Raw genomic sequence first — 23,461 nt, forward strand, 5'->3', positions numbered from 1 at the left:
ATTTCTACTTTCCAAGACTAAATTTAAAAGTGTTATGTTTGTGTATGTGTTTTAAATGAATGGACAGCCTTTAAAATCATATGTCCATTAATTTTTTTGTCCACTGATATTTTTAATTCTTCATTTATATACGTTGTACTAAAACTAAAAATGCAAAGTTAAAAAGATAGTTATTAACAAAAATAATTAGTTAAAAAGATGGTTATTAGCAGAATTGTCATTCTGTGCTGTGTTTATTACCCTAGTAACCACGTAATTGAAGCATCAACCACATAGTTACAGATTAACTGACCACTTCATCATACTGTTCTGTATGCATCCTCCTATCCTAGTAACCTGTTTGCTGTGTCCACCTTTGTTCCCTTTGTGAGAGACAAATGATGCTGTGTCAACCATTGTTCCTTTTGTGAGAGACGAATATTCCTGGAATTGGCAGACCAAGGGCTATGAATTGGCTACCACCCACTGTGAAATGCCTCTGACCTCAAGCAAAGGGGAACAAAGGCCCACCTTGTTTCTGTTTCTATCGCTAAGTACTTAGTGGTCAATGAGCTAATCGTAAATGAACTATAAAAATCTGTCAAAGTTCTAACCCAGTTGCACAGCTTTGCAAACTCCACCTGCACTGTGCCGCTGGTATCAGTTAAAATAAAAGTGCTTCTTTTTAAAAGATGTCTTGCCTCCTTCTTGACAACAGACAACATCACAGGGCTTGTTTTGGGGGTACAACAATATAAAGCAGATAGCACCTCCTTTCAAGGTATAAGGACTAAATAATCTTTTTATTATTATTATTATTTTTTGTACCAGAGACTGAACTTACGGCCTTGTGCTTACCAAGCTTGAGATGCTGAGCTAAATCCCCAGCCCCAAGTGCTAAATAATTTTTTTTAAAATATCTAAAAATAATCCCTAATCTATGATAGCTTCTTAATACAAAATTTTTTCATTCACTCATTCAAAAAGATGAATTCTTGTGGTCTTCTGTATATTTCACACTTTCCAGTTTTTACCTCTTTTGTTTAACAAAGCTAATTTCAATAATTTGCATCCATAGGATGAAATGTTAAGAAGTCCATTTAAAAACTCTCATTGGATTTTTCAAATCAGAATATGCAATATATTTCATTAAAGAATTATAATTTCAGATTCAGTTTCCAGGCCCTGAAATCAAATTAAACTACTGGATTACACTTGGATATCAGAATGAAGAGCCAATGACACAATGGTAACTTTTTTTTTTTTTTATTTTTGGCTACATAAACATCTCTCTCAGGCAATAAAACAACTTGTATACGGGGTCTGACAGCTTCTGGAAAACACAGTTTAAAAGCAGGCTTATCTCCATTATACAGAGTTGTGATATAAAAAAAGATGTATAGATAACTTTGTTTTCAGAAAGCAAGCAGTTACACTGTGAACCTGTCCAACAAACCTTCCTCGTTAAGCCAACGTTGAAAAATATAAAACCGTGATTAAGAAGTCTTCAGGTAAGAGTACTTGAGAGCTCCAAGGAATGTTTACTGCCCTCCACAAAGAGCAACCAGGATTTTTTCATAATCTCCCTTGGTTTCATCCTGTTGATTCAGAAATAGAGAACACTTAAAGCTATGAAAGTCATAATCAATATATTATACTTATAGAACTATTATCTAAAAGCTTTACACCCTTGGCTTTTCTGTCGTATTTTTCAGTTCTCTGATGAGTTAGCAAACTTTGTTTTTCTGGAAGTGAATATTGAACATAGGGGCTGCACACTGAGATACAGTCCAAGCCCTTTTTAATTTTTTAATTTTTAATTTTTTAGACATGGTCTTGCTAATTTTCTGGGCCAGGACTCAAATTTGTGATCCTTGTGCCTCAGTCTGTGAATATATATACTTGAAATATTTTACATATGATAAAACAAAGAAAATATCATTCACTTATATTATTATTTGCAAAATCCTAAAATCTACCTATACTGCAAAAAACTAAAATATTTTAGAATTTTAAAGTGGAAAACATTTCTATAACTCTGGTTGAAAATGTACCTAGTTCTCTGGTATAGAACTCACTAGTAAATGTTCAGTGATAGTTTATTTATAAATCAGTCACATGACATTAATTAATCTTATACATGCAATGCATAGATGCAGTATCAGCTTTTCTCTTTGAAGGTATTGCATACACTGTCACTTGTGCAAGTGGCCTTGTGAATCTCACAACATACCAGGATGGCTTGGCAAAGAGAGATGCCATACATCTTCTGATAGTACACTTTGATATCGTTCATGTCGATTTCAGAGCGAGAGACCATAATCCTGATGAGCGCCTTATGACGAGTTCCAGCACCCTGTCCAAAACAAATCAGTGTCCTCATACTCACAAAAACATTATCAATAAAGAGCATGGATTCTGTATAAGAGAAGCTATCTCCACATTCACACACACACACACACACACACACACGCACGCACACATGCATGTAAGTAGTAAGGAAGTGACCATACCAGCTGTAACTTAGTAAAAAGAAGTTCTGTAACCTCCTAACTGGCCTTCAACCAAGTTTGCTACGAGCGATCCAAAAATTAAAATTACACTAAAACTCTTTCTGGAATGGTAAAATTGATCACTGAGTTTGTCTTTTGAAAACACTCTGACACTCTGACATTCTCCTGCGAATGAAAACCAATCACCTGCAGGTTTCTAACGCCCTGCCCAATTCTATAGCCTCTTGCAGGGTGTCCCATTCCCTAATTATATTTACTGTATGGGAGAGTTCTGCTCCTTCTGTGTTCAATCCTGAGTACTTTTCCTCTCCTTGCACCACTGTTGCTTTATCTTGCCTTCTCTTCCACCCTTTCTTTTATCATTCCTGTTCAAACTGAGGTCTTAGATTAACTAACAATAAGATTAGGCAGACTTCTCAAGGCACAGGCTGTGTAACTCTGTGTAACTTTCTCCTAGTACCAGGTATCCATCTGAAAACCACACGAGGCAATGGCAGGCACAGGGGCAGCCACTCTGTTAACTATTGTGTAACAGTATCTGCTGTGCCTGCATTTTATGTTAGGTGTGCCTAGCACAGCATTTTACAGAAGCCTCTAACATTAAATGACTGGTTCTATCTGTCTCTGTCTCTCTCTCTCTGTGTCTCTCCTTATCTGACTCTCTCACTCCTATGTCTATGTCTGTCTTCCTCCACCCTCCTCCTTTTCTCTCTCTCTCTCTCTCTCTCTCTCTCTCTCTCTCTCTCTCTCTCTCTCTCTCTCTGTGTGTGTGTGTGTGTGTCCTTGAGGAAAATAAAGACAATACCATCATTATTCACTTTAGAACTCAGAACATAAATAAATACTTGGAGTATTTAAAATACATCTTAATACCACCTTCTACTTTGATAAACATGAAATGGTATTCTTGAAGATTCAATATTAATCCATGACATGAAAAATGACATTTAAAAAAAAAAGGAAAAGAAATTTAGAAAGTGTAAGATCATAAAACTCACAGTTTTAGTGCAAATACATTAACTAAATCATCCTTTCCTTGGTAGCTGAGATTTTAAGCAAATCGCAAGTCAGTCATAAATTCTTAACAAATTATTTATACTAGCATCTATATATTTTTAAAATGCACCAAATCTAAGAGAAGTTTTTTGTTGTGGTGGTTTAATAAGGCAGGGTATCACCCTGGCACTGAATAGAGCAATGATTTTCTTTAATGCAAAGCTACAAAATGTGATTTTCTGAGAATATCGGAATTTCTGTTCTATCTGCAAATCATTTTCCTCTAAGCAAAGCTTTAAGTGGAATGATACCTTCATGGCCAGATGAAGCTTCTCAGCAAAGAAAGCAGGTGTGCTTGTGGCACATTTCACTGGAAGAAAGGTAAATTTTAGTTGCTTAGATATATTTACCGCAGAAGAAAAAATTAATGCATGGGAAAGAAGAGAAACACAGAGCTCCGCCACCAAGACTGTCACGGATCATTTTGCCTCTCCCTCCTCCCATCATGAGATATTTGGCAGGTGGGAAGATGTTATGACCATCTAGATGGTGGTTTTGTATGTCCATGTCCCAGACAACATCATTTAGTCTTTAATTACCTTAAATGTATCCCATTAGAAACTTCAGAGTTCCTGCTTTCCTGAATAAATGGCTCTTGGTTTTAGAGACCACAAAAGTAAATATTTGATCAATACTTTAATAAGAACACTAAAAATAAATTAATTAAAAACCCAGGACAGGATAGCCTTTAAGTATAAGGCAGTTGTCCATACTAGCATAAGTCAATCGGTACAGTTCTGTTTTGGTTTTGTAACTGACCTTGCTGCACAAAGTGGGAGCAGAAATACCCCACAGAGGATGTTAAAAATGCAGAGCCCAGGCCTCAGCCAGACCTGCTGAATTATTATCTGCTCACTAACACTATTCCCAGCAGATTCGTCCTTTAGTAAAGGGGAAATAATGTCTTTTGCTAAAAGAAGGCACCTTAATTGTTTGCCAGTCTACCCACTGCCTCTGTGTGGAACATAGACGTATCATTTCTGAGGGTTTGGTTTTGGTTGTTTTATTGTGCTTTTCTTATTTTTAATAAAAGAGTATAAGTTATCACTAAAATGCATTTTCCAGTTTAAAAGCTCTTCCCATACGTACCGATGGCTGTGAGGCAGTTTTCAATGTCACCTTTCAGCTCCAGGTCCAGAGCTTTGTTCATGTCATGCTGACTGTACTTGGTGTATTTCTGAAACACTGAACATTAAATTTTAACTAAGATTGAATACTGTCTTTTGCAAACTTTCTCAAATTTGGAATTACTAAAGGAATTCTTTGGGATAACTGAATTTTTGTCACACTTTAAGAAAGCTATTCCCACATCTTAGCATAATATGGAGCTCATCTTCTCTTGGGAATGTAAATCACATGGACATTTTGATAGTTTAGTACGAAGTGAAGGAAATATCTCCAAGAACTACCAGTTATTACAAATGACATATTATAGACAGTCATAAAACTACAGTAGTATCATTTGCCACAGCAAATGGATCTTACCTGATATAAAGAGCTGCACGGTTAACACTTTGGTTTAAAATTAGAAGTGAGAGCGTTATCATCAAATAATGGACTTCAGGTAGTTGTGATAATTTTACCCTAACGTTGGCTTCCAGGAGATTCAGGGCTCAAGTTTGTACACAAAACCCAGAACTATTTTTAAATTTTGCATTTGCCTGCTTGGTTTTGTTTTCATTCCCTGGAATTTCATTTTCTCTGTTGTATGTGACTGTTGTTAGAACTATCCCAAATCATTTGGGAAAGCAAAAACCATGGAAATAAAGGAATGGTATGCCAAGGTCACAGACACATTCGCAGTGCTGTGACATGATGGCCGTCCAGCTGCACATATGGACAAACACTGATCAAACCAGGAAAACCACACCGTGTGCTAAGGAGAGACATGGATCAGCCTGTGTCTCCTCCCTCTCTCTTACGCATACTCAGTAAGGAAACCCAAATGTCCCAGAATTATTTACATTACCTCTGCGAAGATGGGAATAGCTTCGGGTCGTCAGGATGGTGATGAACACATTCACATCTGTCCCCTTTCTCCTTTCTCCGGCTTCATATAAGGCCTGTTAGGACACGAAAATAGACCTTTGACTCTGCTGCACTGATCCGGGCATGAGAATGTCGACCTCTTCAAATATTTTACAAGCAATTGCTTTGTGCTTGGAACAATCTTAGTAGGATTTGAGGAGCATGTACATGTGTTCCTTGATTTGTTTGCCAAGTACCTTGCATACTATCTCTCAAGGTGCCTCATGAACACTAGAGAGTGTGTGTGTGTTTACGGAATACACGTTTGCCTAATTGAATTGCTTTAAGATTATGGTCTATTAACACTACCCCACAGGACCCCTGAAGATGTTCTTTACTCCTTATTGTCCAAAGTCATTTAGCAGCAATGGCACTTGTGAAATAATAGGTCAGTCACAATATAGAGCTTATACTTTGGTGTTACAATTTCTAGATTCAGATTCTGGCTCTGAAATTAAAAAGCTGTGTGACCTCAGACAAGAAATTTAACCTCAGTAATCATCACTTTCCTCCTCTTCTTTTAAATGAAAAAGATAATTATTCCCTGATTATCACAAGTACACTCTGTTAACTTTGAAATGTTAATTATTGTCATCATTCTGGGTCACACTAATCTATGTAGTGTTCATAAATACAGATTTTGGAGCCCTATTAGTCTTAAAATAAAAATCATATTTAGAAATGTCACAAGCAAATGAAAAAAATTTTTGTTATGGGCAATTATTCAAATAATAAAATCGTTTTACACATGCTTGCACAATTTCTATTAAAATTCTCAAGTTTTCAATGGTTACTATAATTTATTTTTCACCTTTCAAGCCAGTTCATCTACCATGTATGGATTTAATTTAACAAAAATTTAATTAGTGCTTATTATGTGTGTATGTGGAGTGAGGCTGATGTTTGTGGACAAATAACCTTCTGCTCTTGCTGTCTCAGTGTGGAGAATTTTATATACAGACTACTAGTCCATGAAGAAAGCATAATGTAAATAATACCACTCAATGTTTTTCAAATCAAAATTTCATGTCCCAAAGTATCATTTCTTCTAATGGTTTTGTACGTAAATAACTAGAAATCCCACTGAAACAATATACAACAATACACAGTATGCAATAATTATATAATAATTATACTGTCTTACTAATTTACATTTTTACTACTATTTAATGGATATTTAACTGATATTTAAATTACAATTTCATTTTACACTATAAATTTACATCTATGAGCTATCTGATTGTCACACTTAAAAGAGCATTAGATTGTTTACTGTTTCCATTTCTCTTTATATTATACTTTGCCTTACTTATACTTAGTAAATACAAACCAAGTTCAGGAAAGACATCAGAGGTTCACTGTTCTTTTTCAATCCTTTCTGTCTTTAAGAGCCTTCCTGAAAAGGTAAAGCCTGCATTTTTCTCTCTTGGGCTACAGAGACCTGGAGCTCACTCAGGGAATGAGCATTGCAGAACCTCTGTCTCCTCAGGAGGTCTGAGGTTTGATTTCAGGCGGAGAGCATCTAGTGGTGACCCATTGCAAGCCAGGAGGTGACCCCAGTACTGTGTTCTGAGCCCCTGCTTACCCTGGCATCTGAGTCAGCCAAGTCATCATTCACACTGAGATCTTCACATCGGTCACCCTGGGGAAAAATGCATCATGTTACAAGCTTCCCTTTATCATATAACCACATGACTTACTTAACTTCTCTTAAGCCAGATAAATAATACTTTTTTGGAAAACACAGGGTCAAAAGGAAATCTTATCATTTATGATGTCATGGAGGAACTTGACAGACATCATACCAAGTGAAATAAGGCAGGCAAAGAGAGACACATGTACCATAAACTCACTTATCTGTGGCATTTGACAATGTCAATCTCATAGCAGTAGAGAGGAGATGAAATGAATATTAGCAAGTATGAAGAGTGGAGGAAGAGGGGGCTGGAGGTTTAGCTCAGCTGCATAAGCGCCTGCCTTGCAAACAGGCAGTCGTGAGTTCGATCCCTGGTACCGATAAAAAGGAAAAAGACCAAAAAAAAAAAAAAAAAAGAGTGCAGGAAGAAATGGGAAAATATTGTATAGCAAGATGACTCCAGTCAATATAATGTATTGTACATTTCTAAATGACAATTTCCCACTGTCTAACTATAAAGAACTGATGAGTAATAAGGATATGTTGTTTTTCTTTTTATTAATTCCCCATCATATTCACCTACAAAAACATCACACTGTATCCCATAACATATATAATTATGATTTACCAATTAAAATGTAAAAAGTATTAATTCCTCATTCTTAGAGCTCAGAGCTAAGGTTTTATTCTTCATATAAAAGCAGAGGCATTTCCTGAAGTATTTGAATTATACCTTAGCGAGCGAAAGCAGAGCCTTCTGGAAATCTCCAGACGTGTCTGAGGTGATGTCTTTGGCCAAATCTCTTTTCAGTTCTGAGAAATTAAAAAATAAAAAGCTTTTTTACTGCCCATTTCCAAACTCTTGAAAAATAACAATGTCAATAATAGAGCAACAATCTCTAATCTGTCTGTTTTAACATAGAGTTTATAGTGCCACAATATGCAAATCATGGGATGCATTTTATAACATTATCATCTTTTAACAGAAATAGAGAAATTAGAGCAGGTAGAACAATAGAATATCAGATTTATTTGCTATAGGGCAGCAGACGTATTTGAATAATACTAGGAACAAATAGCAAGCTTTTGTCAAGGAGAAAAGGTTCCTTATTTGTGCATTATCAAATCATTAATTCTGACATATGATATGCCAAACTTCCATCAATAGGATGAATAGAAAGTTATTTAAAAGGATAAAATAGAGAATTGCTTGACCATAAACTCTCTACTATTAAAACTTCATTTTATGGGTAATATATATATATATATATATATATATATATATATATAAAACTATACACACCTACTTACCTATAGGCAAAATAGCAGTCAGGTTAGTTGACGCATGAATGTGTTCCTATAATCCTAGCTCTCTGGGACACTGAGGCAGGAGGGTCTTAAGTCAAGCCTAGCCTGAGCAATTTAGTGACTTATTGAAACCCTGCCTCAAAATAAAAATGGACTGGGCACGTAGCTTTGTGCAGAGATCCAGGGTTCAATCATTAGTACACAAAAAAACAAGGAAGGAAAGAAAGGAAGGAAAAAATGAGAGGGGAAAAAGGGAAGGAAAAAAAAAGAGAAAAACAGTAAGACTTGCACTTATCTTCTTTCCAGTATTGTGACGTTTGTCATTTGTCATTAGATGAATTAATTCACTGAATACATAAAATGACACATGTCTGATCGTTCATCCCCACAAATCCAACCAGAGATAAAAGTAATTCACTCATTTATACTATAATAGCAATGCAAAGGTACCCAGCAATGAAAACTACCTAAGTCTTTATCTTTTCAGGACAACATGGAGATACATATTTTGTTTGGAGATGTTTTCAAATTGCACAGCTCCTCAAAACAAGTGAGAGTGGGGGCTGGGGATTTAGCTCAGCGGCATAAGCACCTGCCTTGCAAGCAGGTGGCCTTGAGTTCACTCCCTGGTACTGATAAAAAATAAATAAATAAATAAATGACAGTGAAACACTGTAACGAAGTCAATCTTAGAAAAATATATAACGCTTTTAGAAAGTTCCTCAAGCTCAGTGCTATGAACTGAGTATCCATACCAACATGCATCCACTAATTCTGGGGGGACCTTTTGTATTAAGGTTTAGGCTCCATGTAGCTTGTACTGTGGGCTGCTTCATTAGCAGCTTAGCAAGCTGAATGTTGCCTGGTAGCAGTGTATGAATTCCATCAGCAGACTTGTGTTCAAAAGCAAATAAGTATTTTCATACACAGACTTTCTAAATTCCCCCTAAGTAAAATATATATTATGTTTTAGGGAAGGGCATCAATACCCTTTCCAGTTTACATACTGAACAGTTAGACATTACAACTTACCATCTCTATAGACTCTATTAATCTCTTTGATTTCTCTGTTCTTTCTTGATACCAAAATTTCAATCAGAGTATCTTCATCAGTTCCAAGTCCCTGAATTAAAAGAAAAAGAAAGGATACATAGGGAAAATTTTTGTTTAAAAAGATCAACTAGTTTTTGCATCTCAAAATGTATTGGATTTTCCATTTTGTCAATTTTGGTCATAATATTTAATAATTATAATAAGCTCTATTTATTATACTGCTTTAAAGCAAAAGGGATATGCAGCCAATGTGGAATAGAGGTATTACAATATACATATTTGACTTACACAGTGACATTAAAAGGAGGATATTAATGCCAACATTTATTCCTTTACATATCTATTGATTCATTCTTTGAATTATTAATGTAGTCATTCTTTCAAGTTCCACTGATGGAAATGGGAATACTGTTGTAGTGGATACTGAAGACAAAGCAGAATATGCAGGAATCTGTGGGAATACACAGACCACACCCTGTGCTAAGAACAGGGGCATTGACTAGATTGGTGGTTTACCTTCATGGCAGCGCGGAGTTCATCTGCATCCAACTGGGCTGGAGTTTTCAGCAGAGCCAAAACCACCTCTTCCAGATGCCCTGTGAGGGCTTTCTTCAGAGCTTCGTCCAGTGGCTGTGAAAAAAGAAAGCTTAGAACTAGGATTTCTTACATCTCAGTTCATGCAACAACGTGGTATTACCTTAGGTCATCTTATGATAGTCCCTAACCTCAGTAATTTTTAAAACACCTTTTTTTCATACTACAAAGCACACCACATATTAGGTACGTCAGCTTAAATTTTTAGATCCAGTAGGATTAGATGAAATCCATTGCATGACAGGATTCTCAATATTTTTCACAGAGAAGAAGCTATATGTAAACCATAGTAAAAACCATAGTAAAATAACCATAGTAAAAATAAATCTAAAAAGATGCATTAATTTTTCTAACTTTTGACATTTTCATTGCTCAAGCAAGCATTATGGTTAGTAACTAACATTTTAGCTTTCTAATTGAGCTTATTTTCAAAAAACTGCCTACATTTGCTATAAGACATAAAGTTTGCATCTAAAGGAGAACCACACACAAACTTTAGATTTCAGTACTGCAGCCCAGTTTGAATTTTAGCAGAAGTTATAGTTTAATGGAAATAAATTACTCAATTTTGACGCTGGTTAGGTTCAAACTGATGATCATCTCCCATATAAAACATCACATCTGGGAGGAACTGATACCCAAATGGCCAGTGTCCAAAGCGAGTACATTTGTTAGAATTGATTCCATTGAACAAGGCAGGTAAATACTGCATGTCTGAGACGTAATGGGAAACAATGCTGTAAACTGCAAGAACTAGCAAATGTGCTTCAGAATCCATGTTTCTGCATAAATTGGAGCCGGATGAAACATCAACCTTGTCCATTGTCACCCACCTTCCCTTTCTCCTGGAGGTAGGCTGCTTTGATCTGCTGACGCTGGGCATTGTTCCTCTTCGTCAGAATGTCAATGATGGTCGCCTCATCCACACCTGGAAATAAAGAACCCCCAGCTTTTAACCTCCATTTGCTCTACAGAAAATGATTCATTAACAAGACATTCCAAATGTAGTTCTTAATAAACTAAAAAATATAACTGCTCAGCCTAGGAATTAAACACTACACTTTTTGCCAAACTGAAAGTCTAAAGATGACGATTTACTCATCTGAATGAGCAATGAGGGTCAATAAACTGCTCTTGGACCTGGATGTTGCAGTGTTTGACCTTGGTTCAAACCCAACATGGAATCCACTGTGTTGATTCTGAATTTCCATACTGACAGCCCATGGATTTAATCGTAATTTTCTGGGTACTGAGAAGGAAGTAGATCTCCATTTGATAGGACTCTTCTCATCAAAATGAAAGCTTCTTCCCTTTATTCTGATCACCAGTCAGATAACTGCTCTGGAACGTTGTGGACTGGCTTGTTTTCAGGAATCACACTCACCTTTCACAGTGATGGCTTTGTGCAAAGCAGCAACGTCCGAGGAAGCATCGAAGCTGGGGTAGGGGCTCACGGCTGAGCCAGGACCACCTTTGGATGACTTCACAGTTTTCTGTGGAACAGAGTCTCATGAATTAATCTCCATTCTCTCGTGGTAGTTGCAAAGTTTAATACTGTAACCATGCTACTTTATTACTCTACTTACGACATAGTCCTGTTCTTGATTGTCTATAAAGTAGGCCTGCTTGAGGAACTCTGATACCATTGACATTTTGAAGGAGTGTCTAGAAAGAAGATAGCAGATGCTCTTAGAAAACAAACCACTCTCAATACTCCTCCTTAAGTACACATGATCTCATGTTATTGAATAACCTTATCCTCTCTTGCTAGAAATACATTTAGGAACACAATAAAACGTAGGGTATAAGCATTTTAAAAACTATTATATACTTAAAAAGAAGTCCCTAGCTTCTATGCAGAAACTGGGCTTTTTGCTGACACACTCAGCCCCAGTCCCTAGGGATCAAATGACCACCACAATGCACCTGTTTGCTGAAAAGAAGAACCATGATGGATCACTCACCGTCCGCCAAACGCTTGAGATGCAAAAGCACTGAAATGCTATCTTCACCTCAAAGAACCTAGAGTTAGTGTGCTAGCTATCAGGAAAACCACAAAGGCTAAGAAACTTTTTAGAGGAAGTGTTGCTGGGCAGTGTCTCTCTTGAAATGAGTCAAAGTTAATGCAGCAGAATAGTAAAGAGAATAAAACACAGAGAAGCTTGTCACATTTCGGAACTGAAAAAACAAAGTTTACAGGAGTGAGAAAAATGCTAACAGAAGCTGCAGCAAAGATGGCTAAATGTACGTGCAAAGCTTTAGGAAAGCGTCGATAGGTTTGCACAAAGAAAGCAGGGTGATTCTAATTGTATCTTAGAAAAAGCATTTATCCTTTATCATGAAGAATGGCTAAGAGAGAGGTAAAATAAAAATTAGAGACCATTTAACAGGCCATTAGAGAATCTATGTGAGATTAAATAGAGCTTGTAGCAAAGGAATGCCCAGAGAACAGCCATAATATTTACATTTATTAAATAAAATATGCAGGAGTGAACTACCCAAACACAATCCATGTATTTCTTCCCAAATAACCCAACTTCTTCCTTCATTTCTTTATGTAAAACTATACCAGTACATGGAGTAACTGGTATTTCCGTATTTCTTCCTTTCTGGGCTGTGTAAACACTAACGCTACATGTTTTTCTTTCAAACACAAAACACCAGGAAAACGGTTGTATACATGGTTATGTTGGAACAAGGAGGGATGAAATTGCAACATACAGGACCTTTTAACAAGGCCTGTCTTAAAGGAAGTTTCTTACATGGCTATCATATATTTTGTAGTAATTTTTGTGCAGTAGAACGTGCACTTATAGAACCATGAACCATGTTAAAATTTAGTGAGTTCCATGTTTTGCCTGTGCACACACAGAAAAAGCCATCCATGATCTTTCCTGTGCAGGGCTGCAGTTTTAGGTACCCATGCTGAAGGCCTCTACTAAGCTACCCCTCCACAGCTTTCTGCTTTATTCCTTCGGAGACTGGTATGAGGAATACGTGCAAGAGAAGTTAGAAAGTTAATCTGTCATTGTAAATTCGTGATATGAAGTTAAATGACTCATGATAAGTAAAACTCTAACAGCATGTTCAGACAAAGTACTCAACCCATGCCTTCTGACAAATGACTGCAGTTCCAAGTAATAAGATTAAACACCTGAGGAAATACTTTCCTAAGCAGGAACAATCTCCACTTAATAGCTGTGGGTTGGATTGTGCAAACTATTTTCTCATCTGTGTGAAGAATCAATATATTTTGCATTCATTTAATGCATTCTTGACTCACTAGCAATCGGTAAATTTAAAGTTGTTTCCCAAGGTAAAGTCAAGTTTGTGCAATTTTGCACAAAATTTTACCACTTGTTACTCTCTAATCTGGTGTAATCATTGTTGCCACATGAATTTATGCATTCCAGCTGCTTAACTGGCACACATAAAACCTCATAGTAATTCTAGCTAAGTTTCACATCTTTAAAATTTCTATTTTCATCACCTCATCTCAGTTTTTAATAAAGGACGATCCTCAGAATCAGTGATATGCTCAGTCACTTGGCACAAAAAAACTTCCATCACTCATAAAACATGTTTATTCTATTCTTTTGAATCCGAAAAGAACTTCAAAGAGAACAAAGCAAAGACTAAAGGTATTTTCAAATATAAATTAAAGCAAATCTGACAACTTCAAAATAAAATTTTGAAAACTCCTTCACTATGCCTTTCATTTCTAAAAATAATTGCATAATGCATTTTTTGTTTTAAAGAAAAAACGTAAGGGAAAATCATATTACTATATTAATTTTGTAACATAAGTGACAAAAGAGAGGGACTTGAGTAAGTGATTTAAGCATCTCTGGAGGAGACTGTTCTGTGCTTTATGTGTTCTTATAATTTTAGTTTAAATCATTTGGGCAACCTAGGAGGGCAGTCTGGGAAAAAAAGGCATTGGAATAGAAGCACCTTCAGGAAAGCCACTAGAGCCAAATGAACTCTGGGTCAGCCGAGGACTGTCTCCTAGCTCTTGCGAATACCAGGTTCATAGCAGGATGTGAGAAATTGCTCTAAAGGAAACAGATTTTACCATGTCCTGCTAGCTACTGCCCAAAGTCAATTGCGTAGATTAACAGAAAATTTACCTAATTTACAAATACCACATCAAGTAGTAATCTGGCCAAATTTCATTGTGAAAGCATGTTGTATGAAAAACAGATGAATCCTGTGAGTTTTCCTTTGTTCTGTCCTTTTGATGCTAATAATTAAAACTTGTACCACCAGTAGCTTTTTAAAAGCCTATATTGCTATCTTATTTTAGCTCAATAAATATTTTAATTAAATACCAATGAACTCTGAAACCAGGTTTATCTCCATGACTAGCATCAGCTAATTTGAAGATGAAAATAGCTTTTTATGCACAAACATACATATGTTTTATATATATATATATATATATATATATATATGTATATATATATAATTACATTACTATATTAATTGCATAACTCAAAAAAAGCAAAATAGCAGAGTTGAATATTTCACATGAGACAGAAGAAATGTGTCTTATCTCTTGGTTACTGGCAAAAGCTATCAGAGTTCTTCATAGAGTAGCGAGTAACCAGCTTAGAACGCAACTTTATCCTTAATGTCTTTCAAACACAGTGTCATTTTCAGGCAATTTTCCAGCTCCCTGTGACAGGAATCATGACATCAACCCATACCTTCTGATTCCAAATTCCTTTAAGCCAATAAACAAAATGACCAATGACAAGGTTGATATTATTTTTAATGACATACCAGAGCATCAAGTTCATTAGCAGTCAACCCTTGTTAGGCTTCACCTTGGCCCTAGGTGGTTTATTTTTGCCTTGTGCATAGTTGTTCCTTGAAATATATTTCACAAGGGGACCTCACACCTACCTTAGAAATAAGCCAGTCAGACCATACAGTGGTGTGACTCTGAACAAACACTATGAAAGACTGACTCATGAAGTTTTGCTTCTGAGCTCCGGGATAAGGAGTGCCCTTGCCTGGAAAGTTCTTTCTTCCTCCTCAGTCTCTTCTGTTTGCCCAGCTGCTACTTTTAAATGAAGACTCACAGCAGAGTATTCCATCTTCCAGAAAGCCTTAATCCCGTGCTCAGCCTTACCTGTCCTCCCACGCAGTCTCCCTTTACCTGTATGATGGCCCTGCCTGGATTCCCACGTTCCGTTGACTTACTTTTGTCCCCAGCAGCCTTTCACTAGAGCAATGCAAATACGCTGTTCACTATGCACTTTCAGGGCCGCAAACTGAGTACCGCAAGTTCATATGTCTTATTAAATTAATATGATCTTTACAAAACTTTTAGGGAAGATTTGCGCTAAGTAACAAACTTCTCAAAACTCCAGGGTATAAACACAGTGCTGAGGTCCTCTGAACCTTGTTTCTCTGACAATCTGACCTCAACAAAACAGAAAGCCTCTTCAAATGGCCTTCATTCATAAAATAAGAAAATTAGAATAAATTATATATAAAATCCACAAGAAGTCTGAAGTGACAATATCAAATCCCACCTCAAGTACATGGTGGTGAAGAAAATGATCTGATGGATAAGGGCTTTATGTAAATTGGATTTATTTTGATGTTTTCCCCAATAAAAATCTATCTAATTTTAAAGGAAAAGGAAACAATTACTTCAAACACTGTTTGTATTTTTCTCTAAAAGGTGACAACCCAGTAGTTTTACTCTGAGTTTAAATACATCATAAATTATTGGGCCTAGAGATAATTAAGAACAATGAGGTTAGACAGTTAATATGTATCAAAGTCAATCTTCACAGATGTTTTGATTGAAACTATAGCTAGTTCCTTAACAAGGTTATTATCATTTTGTCAACATCAGTCATACGTTGGAAGCCTGCCAGATGTGGTTGATCCTAGAGCTCGGATGGAAGCAACTTCCTCAAACAGCCCAAGTCAGCGTTACAAAATGTGGCAAGCATTTTGCCACATTTGAATCAGTTACAAAATGCCTTCTTTTATAGCTCAGATGATACATTCCTGTGGACAGAGGGGAACTTGGCAGTTTCAAAGTTCAAGCATAATCTTAGGCCAGCTCCAGAAAAAGCGTACCTCTCTTAATCAGCTAGTATCACAAGTTAGAAACTGAGGCATTTAGTTAACATTTAAAAATAGGCAGGGGGAAAAATACTTGGAAGAATATTTGTAATCAGCACTAGCCAAGTATCTGAGACTCACAATCTTTTACTTTTGCAAATATGTACAAAACCACTTAAAGTCTCAAATTGGCTTTGTGCTTCTTTAAGAAATGCTGTGACCATCAGCTCATCCAACAACCCAGATGTTGTTAGTTGGAGTAGTTTTTAGAGTGTCCTGCTGGCTTTCTCAGGATGTACTTTATCTGACACCACCCAGGAAACGTTTCTTTTCTCCTTAGGTTTTCAAACCAGCACTGGAAAATCCTGTCTGTGACACAGATCACAGGGAAAAGAATGCGGCCACACCCAGTTTAAATGAAATGAATAATAAGTGGACCTTTTTAACTTATGAGTAAGCATAACATTACTTTTAAAAACGTTAATTACAAAGACCACAGTTGCCACCCTGAGATCTGAATCTGTTTAGTTTTCCTTACAAAGGCAGAAAATAAATTACAAAGGAGAAGTTATTTTGTAGTTCCCTGCAACCTACCTTTTATTTTTATTTTTCTGGACCCTTCCAGGCACCCACAGACTGATTTCTTTGTAAGATAAAAATGCACATTCCAAGGGGGAGGACAGAAAAAACACATTCTTTAAAAGTTACAAGAGGTTAAGCGGTGTTTTCTCCTTTACCATGGTAACTGAACAGCAAAATAAAGTCATACTTACTGTATCTTATAAATTGTATTTCTGAACTAAGTAAAACCAAAGAATGCAATTTGTAATTCTTAAGATAGAGTTTTTCAAACTATATGAAATGCAAGCAGACATAAAACCTGTGGAAACAGTAACATTTTTAATGGTCATAAAACTCCTGAATAAACCACAAAGCAAATCCAAAGAATTTTTACTGGTGTCTGAAAAGTTTTCAGAGCAACAAAAACTACCTAAAAAGAAACCCAAGGCTTACCCTTTTCTTCTACCTTCTTCCAAAGAACTCAAGAGAGGCTCTTCTCTGAAGGTTTCTGTCTCCAAGTGGAGCTCTGAACTGATTTTATAGAGTTTGAGCTGGGGCCACGCCTAGCAACCAGAAGTTAGTAATTGGTTGTCTTTTGTTTGAAATACAAGGCTCAGCTTTGTCCAAAAGCAAAGTCAAACAAGTCTTGCAAAACTACTCACTAAACCAATCAGCTGATATCACAGAAGGAAAGAAAATTGGAAGGACACATTGCTTCTCCTTCCTTCTGCATCCCCCTCCCTCAGTAGTAAAATGTAGCCGAGTTTCAAGTACAGTTAAGAACAGCCCCAACCCTAACGCAATTTTGGATGCATTTGTTTCAACTAAGTAGTCTATGAAATGAAATGCATAGTAATTTGAAGAATTAAAAAAAAGAAAAAAGAAAAAACTTAGGTTTGTATTCCAGCTCCTTTCCTTATTACTCTGTGACCTTGCGGGTATATTTCATCTCCCTGAACTTGTTTCTGCTTTTAAATATAGCAGGAGTATTCCCAAGGCTGCCTACTTACTGGAATCCTTGTGGCAACTGGAAAATAATGTATGTGGTGTGATCAAAAAAATCACTAAATATTTAAATTTTTTAAAAATAGAAAATTAAAATCACATTGTGATTAATCTCCCCAAATGTCCCTGACCTCAGATGCCCATGTCTGATTGCTCTGTCCACTTTCTGAAGCAGCCATGGAAGTCCTCTCTCAAATGTGTGATTTTAGTAGCAGTCATTGCCACCTGGACACCCTGAAATTGATTCCAAATGTTTACTGCAGTTTCTGTCAGATAGAAACTTTATGGTGTTTGTGTTTCCTCAAGCACTTTATTCACCAGGTCTGGGACTGGGTGACCTCTCACTTTCTCCAAAGTCAAAATGATCATGAAAGATAAGCAGTGCAGTGGGTTCTGCACAGGAACACAACCATGACAGTTCAAGCAAAGATGAGCAGTCACCAGTGAGGGTTGGAGAGCTGTTTCAGAAAGTGGTGAGATCCTCTTTCCTTCTGCAGAAGTTCTGGTTCCTTGGCTATTTTTTGTTTTGCCTTTAAATTTAATTTGAGTTTCTTGTATAAGAGAAGCCATGTGATATTTAAGCTTGTGTGTCTGATTTGCTCCACTTCATACAGAGTTGGAAATGAAAAAAGACCAAGATGTGTTATGTACATGTACCAACTCACTGCAGTGAATGTGATTATCATGTATTACAAATGCATATTAATAAAAAATTTGTTAAAAATATTAAAATTGCAAGAATGATGGGCTAGGTTTGTCCCACGCCACAGGTAGTACTATGAGAGTGATTAATGGCTATCTGTTTTTTACTGTAATAAATTTAAAAAAATTCTCTACAGATTTGTCACAATACATATATTTGTAAACTGTAATATTATGCAGTAATTAATATTTTTCTGCTTATATTTCATGAGCATTTTTCTTATCTTCAAAAGGAGAAGTTTTGTATCTGCATGTAAATAACAAATGTAAAACATAAACATCCAGATTGGTTCAAAATTTTGAACAAAATGAGTGCTAGAGTTTTGATCATTAGGACACTTAGTAAATGCAGTGGTATTAGCAAGGTCTTGTTTGCATTACTTTTTAGTGGAATACATTATATATAAACTTTGCAACAAATTAGTACTCGATGTTTTAGAGTACTTGAACAATAAATCAAGGAATTAGAACTATAAATGAAAGGATTAATGGTGGCGCAGCTATCACAGAACTGGCATCCTAAGAAATTTCCTGCTTGATATGAGGAGGTACAGGAAGTGATTCACTGTTCTTCATGAAACCTTACAAAACAGTATATGATGCTTTCATTAAACTATGCACAACTATAATCTCTGAGTCCATTATGACTCTGTTTATTCTAGTGGTTTGTTCCTTTTCCTCTTGTCTTCAGAGATATCCCAGGTAATTATAGATATCAAATTTAGAAAAACAATAAAAGTACCTTTTAAGATAAGTGATACTTGTAAAGCATTCCAAATTCGCAATGTCGATTTCAAGGAAACCAAGGCATCTTGCAGGAGGATGATCATCTATCTGAATATGAGAAACCATCAGTCTATATTTTTAGTGCTTGTATCATACATGTTCTAAAAATAAAAACAACTAATTAGCTACTAATTAATATGATTGACAGCATTGCAAATTGATCTTGACAGATGCAGACTAGGGTTCTAATACCACATTTATGTTGTCAACTGAAAAGGGAAAAGGTGATTATACAAAATCTGGCTTGCTTTCTTGTCTTCCATTTATACTCATGTTCCTAACTTTGACAATACAAATGCCGGAACAGTGACACTCTGTGAAATGGAGGCCTTGTTTTTTTAAAAAATAAAACACAGCTACCCACAAGAAATATACAGTCTTATTTTGTTTTATCTTTGTTGATCCCAGTGGCGTGAGTCAGGTGGAACCGCTTCATGCATGTGGATTTTAATGTTTCAGTAAACCTATAATAACAATGATAAAAATAAAACTCATGGTGTAATTAAGAAAAAAGTTTAAGCAACAATTTTCCAAATTAACTTCCAACTGTAACTCTTATAAAGGGAAAGTCCCAACCGTAAAAAGATAAGAAAGTCAGTCATACAGGAATATTGCCATGAGTAATTCTTTACAATTTTTTCCACTGGATAATAATGCCAAGTGGGTTTATGGGAACTGAGGAATGTTTGGATGCATTCTCCTTCACAGCCAAGGGAGAGGCATGGGTTAAATGCGGTGAGAGAGGAATGGCACCTCCCTCCTCTCAGGGAAGTGACTCACCACTCCCTGCTTCTAGAAGGGGGTGATTCATCAGCTCCACAGGAGAGAGAGAGAGAGAGAGAGAGAGAGAGAGAGAGAGAGAGAGAGAGAGAGAAGAGAGTGAGGGAGAGAGAGAGAGAGAGAGGGAGAGAGAGAGAGTGTGAGAGAGAGAGCACAGAGTCAAGGAAGAGGAAAAAAAGAAGACAGTTACAAGTAGACATTCTCTGTCACATTTTCATGGTGTATTTATTGCTACCCCTTTAGTGTAAAAATCTGATTAAAAAAAAAACCATGAAACAAAATATTGAGGCTATCACATGCACCACAGTATAAAGGAGTCAAAAAACCCTGTAAGACTCTAGCAAAATATGTGATTTCTGCACCATCTTATTGTTAAGCTCTGGCTGCCCATTTTTGTCCATGTGGAAGACATTCAGAATCTTAAGACATTCAGATACATTCAGAATCTTAAAGAGCACCAGAAACCTAGAATCTCTCCACAGTTCCCTCCATGTTCACACCCACTCTTTACAGCCAAAGAAAATGATGGTTTTCATTTTGAATGAGAACTAATGGTGTTAGAAATAGCACAGTCTTATTTTGTAGGGTTATTAATACCATTGCCATTAGTATTCCTTAGTCATCACCAACATCACAAAAAATACAGAAATTTTTTTCATTAAATTTCACTCTCCCACTCTGAAGTGGTTCTATGCATAGCTTAGCCATAGAGGTGCAACTTTGCTGAATCTCATTTCAGACAAATAGAAAAGACAAAATTATCTGTGTATGAACAGACTCAGAAAAGAAAATTCTTTTTCTTAAATATACCTGATGTCAAAATATGTTATTTCTACATATATCTGGTATAGATGGCTATCTGGTGATGCTTTAAAAGGTAGTGGATTAACTCTGATAAGTGATCTTTCATTTCCTGAAGGTGCCAGCAGCTGTGGTGTTGTAAAGTAGTATTTTACTTTGCTTTTCTCCAATGGCCAATGAACTTAGCTACCTTTTTAAAGGTATGTTGGTTATTGGATATGCACTTTCTTAAACTGCCAGTTGAAATTTTCAGACCATTCTCCTATGGATTGTGTATCTTATTAGTTTATGTGAGTTACTTATGCATTCTACTTTATTCATCCAATATTCATGAAGAGTCAAAATGTATTTATACTGTTTAAAAGTAGGAACTCACTAGGATTGGGAGGAAGGTAATTTTGTGGTACTGCTTTGTTCTGGCTTCTAACACTGGTGCTATTTAAATGAGCATACTCATTTTGTGAAAATCTTCTAACTTGTAGAATGATGTTTTTTTGCACCTTACTGTCTGTATTCTATCCTTTAACATTGTTGATATCAAAATAAACAGGAAAAAAAAGCAGATATGCGTCATTGACATATTCTCTAACAGAAATTGATTTCTCCTGTATTTATTTTTATGCCTTCTGCTTTCAGCGAGCAGTGATGATTTTCTATTTTTCCATGATTTCTTTTTAAGTGAATTTACTTCCATACACCCCTGCCAGGGCTACTGGACAGGTCTAACGTAGTGGTTGCTGCTTGCACCCAGGAGAAGGACAAGCCGGTACGAACTTGCTCAGACGTTGTCAGGTCAGCACAGTCACGTGGGGTCCAGCAGCAGCTGACACCAACTGCTCAATGTCAGGCCATAAATCAGGTCCCACTGCAGAGCTGGTCATCAGCTGCGCCAAGAAAAAGATCTGGTTCTTCCTCATTTCATTACATTTTCTGAAATCCTCCATAGTGGCATTACTCAAAACAAGAGGGAAAGGTGCTGAATATTCATTCCCATTGGATGTATTGCTTTTCTCATTGTGGGAGTTTTGAAGTGAATTTTTTTATTGATTTAATGTCATTATTGAAATAGCCACCAAATAGGAAGTACTAACAGAATTGCGCTAAGATCTTATCTGTTTGCCTCTGCAAAGTTTTTAGTGAATAAAATAACATTAGAGAAGATAAATCAAATTTGATGATGGCTTATTATTTATTACTGAGTGACATAGAAAGTGTCAGTAAATGATTTGGCAGTTTAATTATTGTATATCTATGGGCAGAATCGTGCAAAATTAAATAATTGTGTCATTTTCATGTATTTTTTATATCTGAAAGTGATATCCCCATTCTATTCTCTACCATCACAAAGACAGAAATTGAGAAGTGTTACATTCACTATTATGACAAACTTCAATGCAATAAATTTACAGAACATTTTGGAGGAGGAAAATAAAGATGTGTACTGAAGTTAAGAGATCAAACTCTTGTTTATTTCAAGGGGAGCGAAGAGCTGTTTAAACCCAAACTTGTGAAATTTCGAGTTTCTTAATGATAGCTTAAGTGCCACATTTTGGTACACAGGTAATAATCAGTGCTTTTGGAGTGATTTTATTCTTCTAGCACTTCAACCCAAAAACCTTTGGATGGGAAAAAATACAGAAATCCATAGCATGAATTTTTATGTAATATTTGTTTTATCAATAGACATTATACAATATTATATTTTATATATTTATCAATAGGAAATTTCTATATTTAGTATGAGTTGAAAAAGCTAAATTAGAGAACAGGTACCTGAAGGGTAAATAGGAAACAAGCAATTAAAGATTAGAAAAACAGGTATTACTTGTTCGAAAGTCCAGCTGCCAGGAATTCTCACACATTGCTAGGAAGAACATAAAGGGATCCAGGCCTTTGGAGGATAATCTTGCAATTTTTGCACAAAGTTAAAAATAATCTTACCACTTAAAGTAGTAATTTGGTTCCTAGGTTTTACCCAAATGAGTTGAGAAACTTATGTCCCCACGAAAACACACATGAAAGCTTATAGCAGTTTATTCACAATAACAAAGAATTAAAAAGCTAACATCATGTATTTTAACATCGTGTATTTTAACGTCATGTATTTAAAAAAAAGTGACAGAGGAAACAAACTGTGATACAGTCATGCAATGGAATATTATTTAAAGATAAAAAGAAATATTATTGAGCCAGGAAGAAGATACTCCATCCATATCACTGAAGGAGGGAAGTCTGTATAAAAATTCCCTGTTTGTATGGGATGTGTGACTCCAACGCTGTGATCCCTAAAAAAGGCAGCTACAGTGTAAAAATGTCAGTTGTTAGTAGGGCACAGGGACAGAAATGGGCGGAAACCCAGGTGGAGCACAGGGATGCCCAGAATGGCCCTGTTCCCTGGATACCATGACGGGACATATGTGCCCTCACGTGTGGTGACTGCACAACATGGAGAGCAGGGTTCATGTGATCCCCAACCACTGGTTCATAACAATGTGCCAATGTTGTTTTACAAACATAATTAATGCACAACACTATGGCAAAATATTAATAAGAGGAGAAACAGGAGAAAATG

The 23,461-nt window shown here is 36.2% G+C and overlaps 1 protein-coding gene across 1 annotated transcript; it reads right to left on the reverse strand.

Moving 5' to 3' along the window:
* Positions 1–1,229: 1,229 nt before the first annotated feature.
* Positions 1,230–17,449, reverse strand: Anxa1 (annexin A1). Its single transcript, XM_003472219.4, has 13 exons — positions 17,269–17,449; positions 11,754–11,832; positions 11,552–11,660; positions 11,001–11,095; positions 10,090–10,203; positions 9,553–9,643; positions 7,946–8,025; positions 7,162–7,218; positions 5,518–5,611; positions 4,638–4,733; positions 3,800–3,858; positions 2,213–2,335; positions 1,230–1,577 (listed from the first exon to the last, which is right to left on the reverse strand). Exons 2-13 carry the CDS (start codon positions 11,817–11,819, stop codon positions 1,521–1,523), a joined length of 1,041 nt encoding a protein of 346 aa, XP_003472267.1. The 5' UTR covers positions 11,820–11,832; positions 17,269–17,449; the 3' UTR covers positions 1,230–1,520.
* Between the last annotated feature and the right edge of the window lie 6,012 nt (positions 17,450–23,461).

The sequence above is a fragment of the Cavia porcellus genome, unplaced genomic scaffold (genome assembly GCF_034190915.1).
Source record: "Cavia porcellus strain 051 isolate PalLab524CR breed Dunkin Hartley unplaced genomic scaffold, mCavPor4.1 scaffold_1, whole genome shotgun sequence".
NCBI lineage: Eukaryota > Metazoa > Chordata > Mammalia > Rodentia > Caviidae > Cavia > Cavia porcellus.

Coding starts and splice junctions, on each gene's coding strand:
- Anxa1 (XM_003472219.4), bottom strand. CDS start 11,819: ATGTCAATGGTATCAGAGTTCCTCAAGCAGGCCTACTTTATAGACAAT. Junction 11,661..11,753: donor ATCAAGAACAGGACTATGTC/GTAAGTAGAGTA, acceptor TCTGTTCCACAG/AAAACTGTGAAGTCATCCAA. Junction 2,336..3,799: donor AGCTTCATCTGGCCATGAAG/GTATCATTCCAC, acceptor TGTTTTGGACAG/GGTGCTGGAACTCGTCATAA.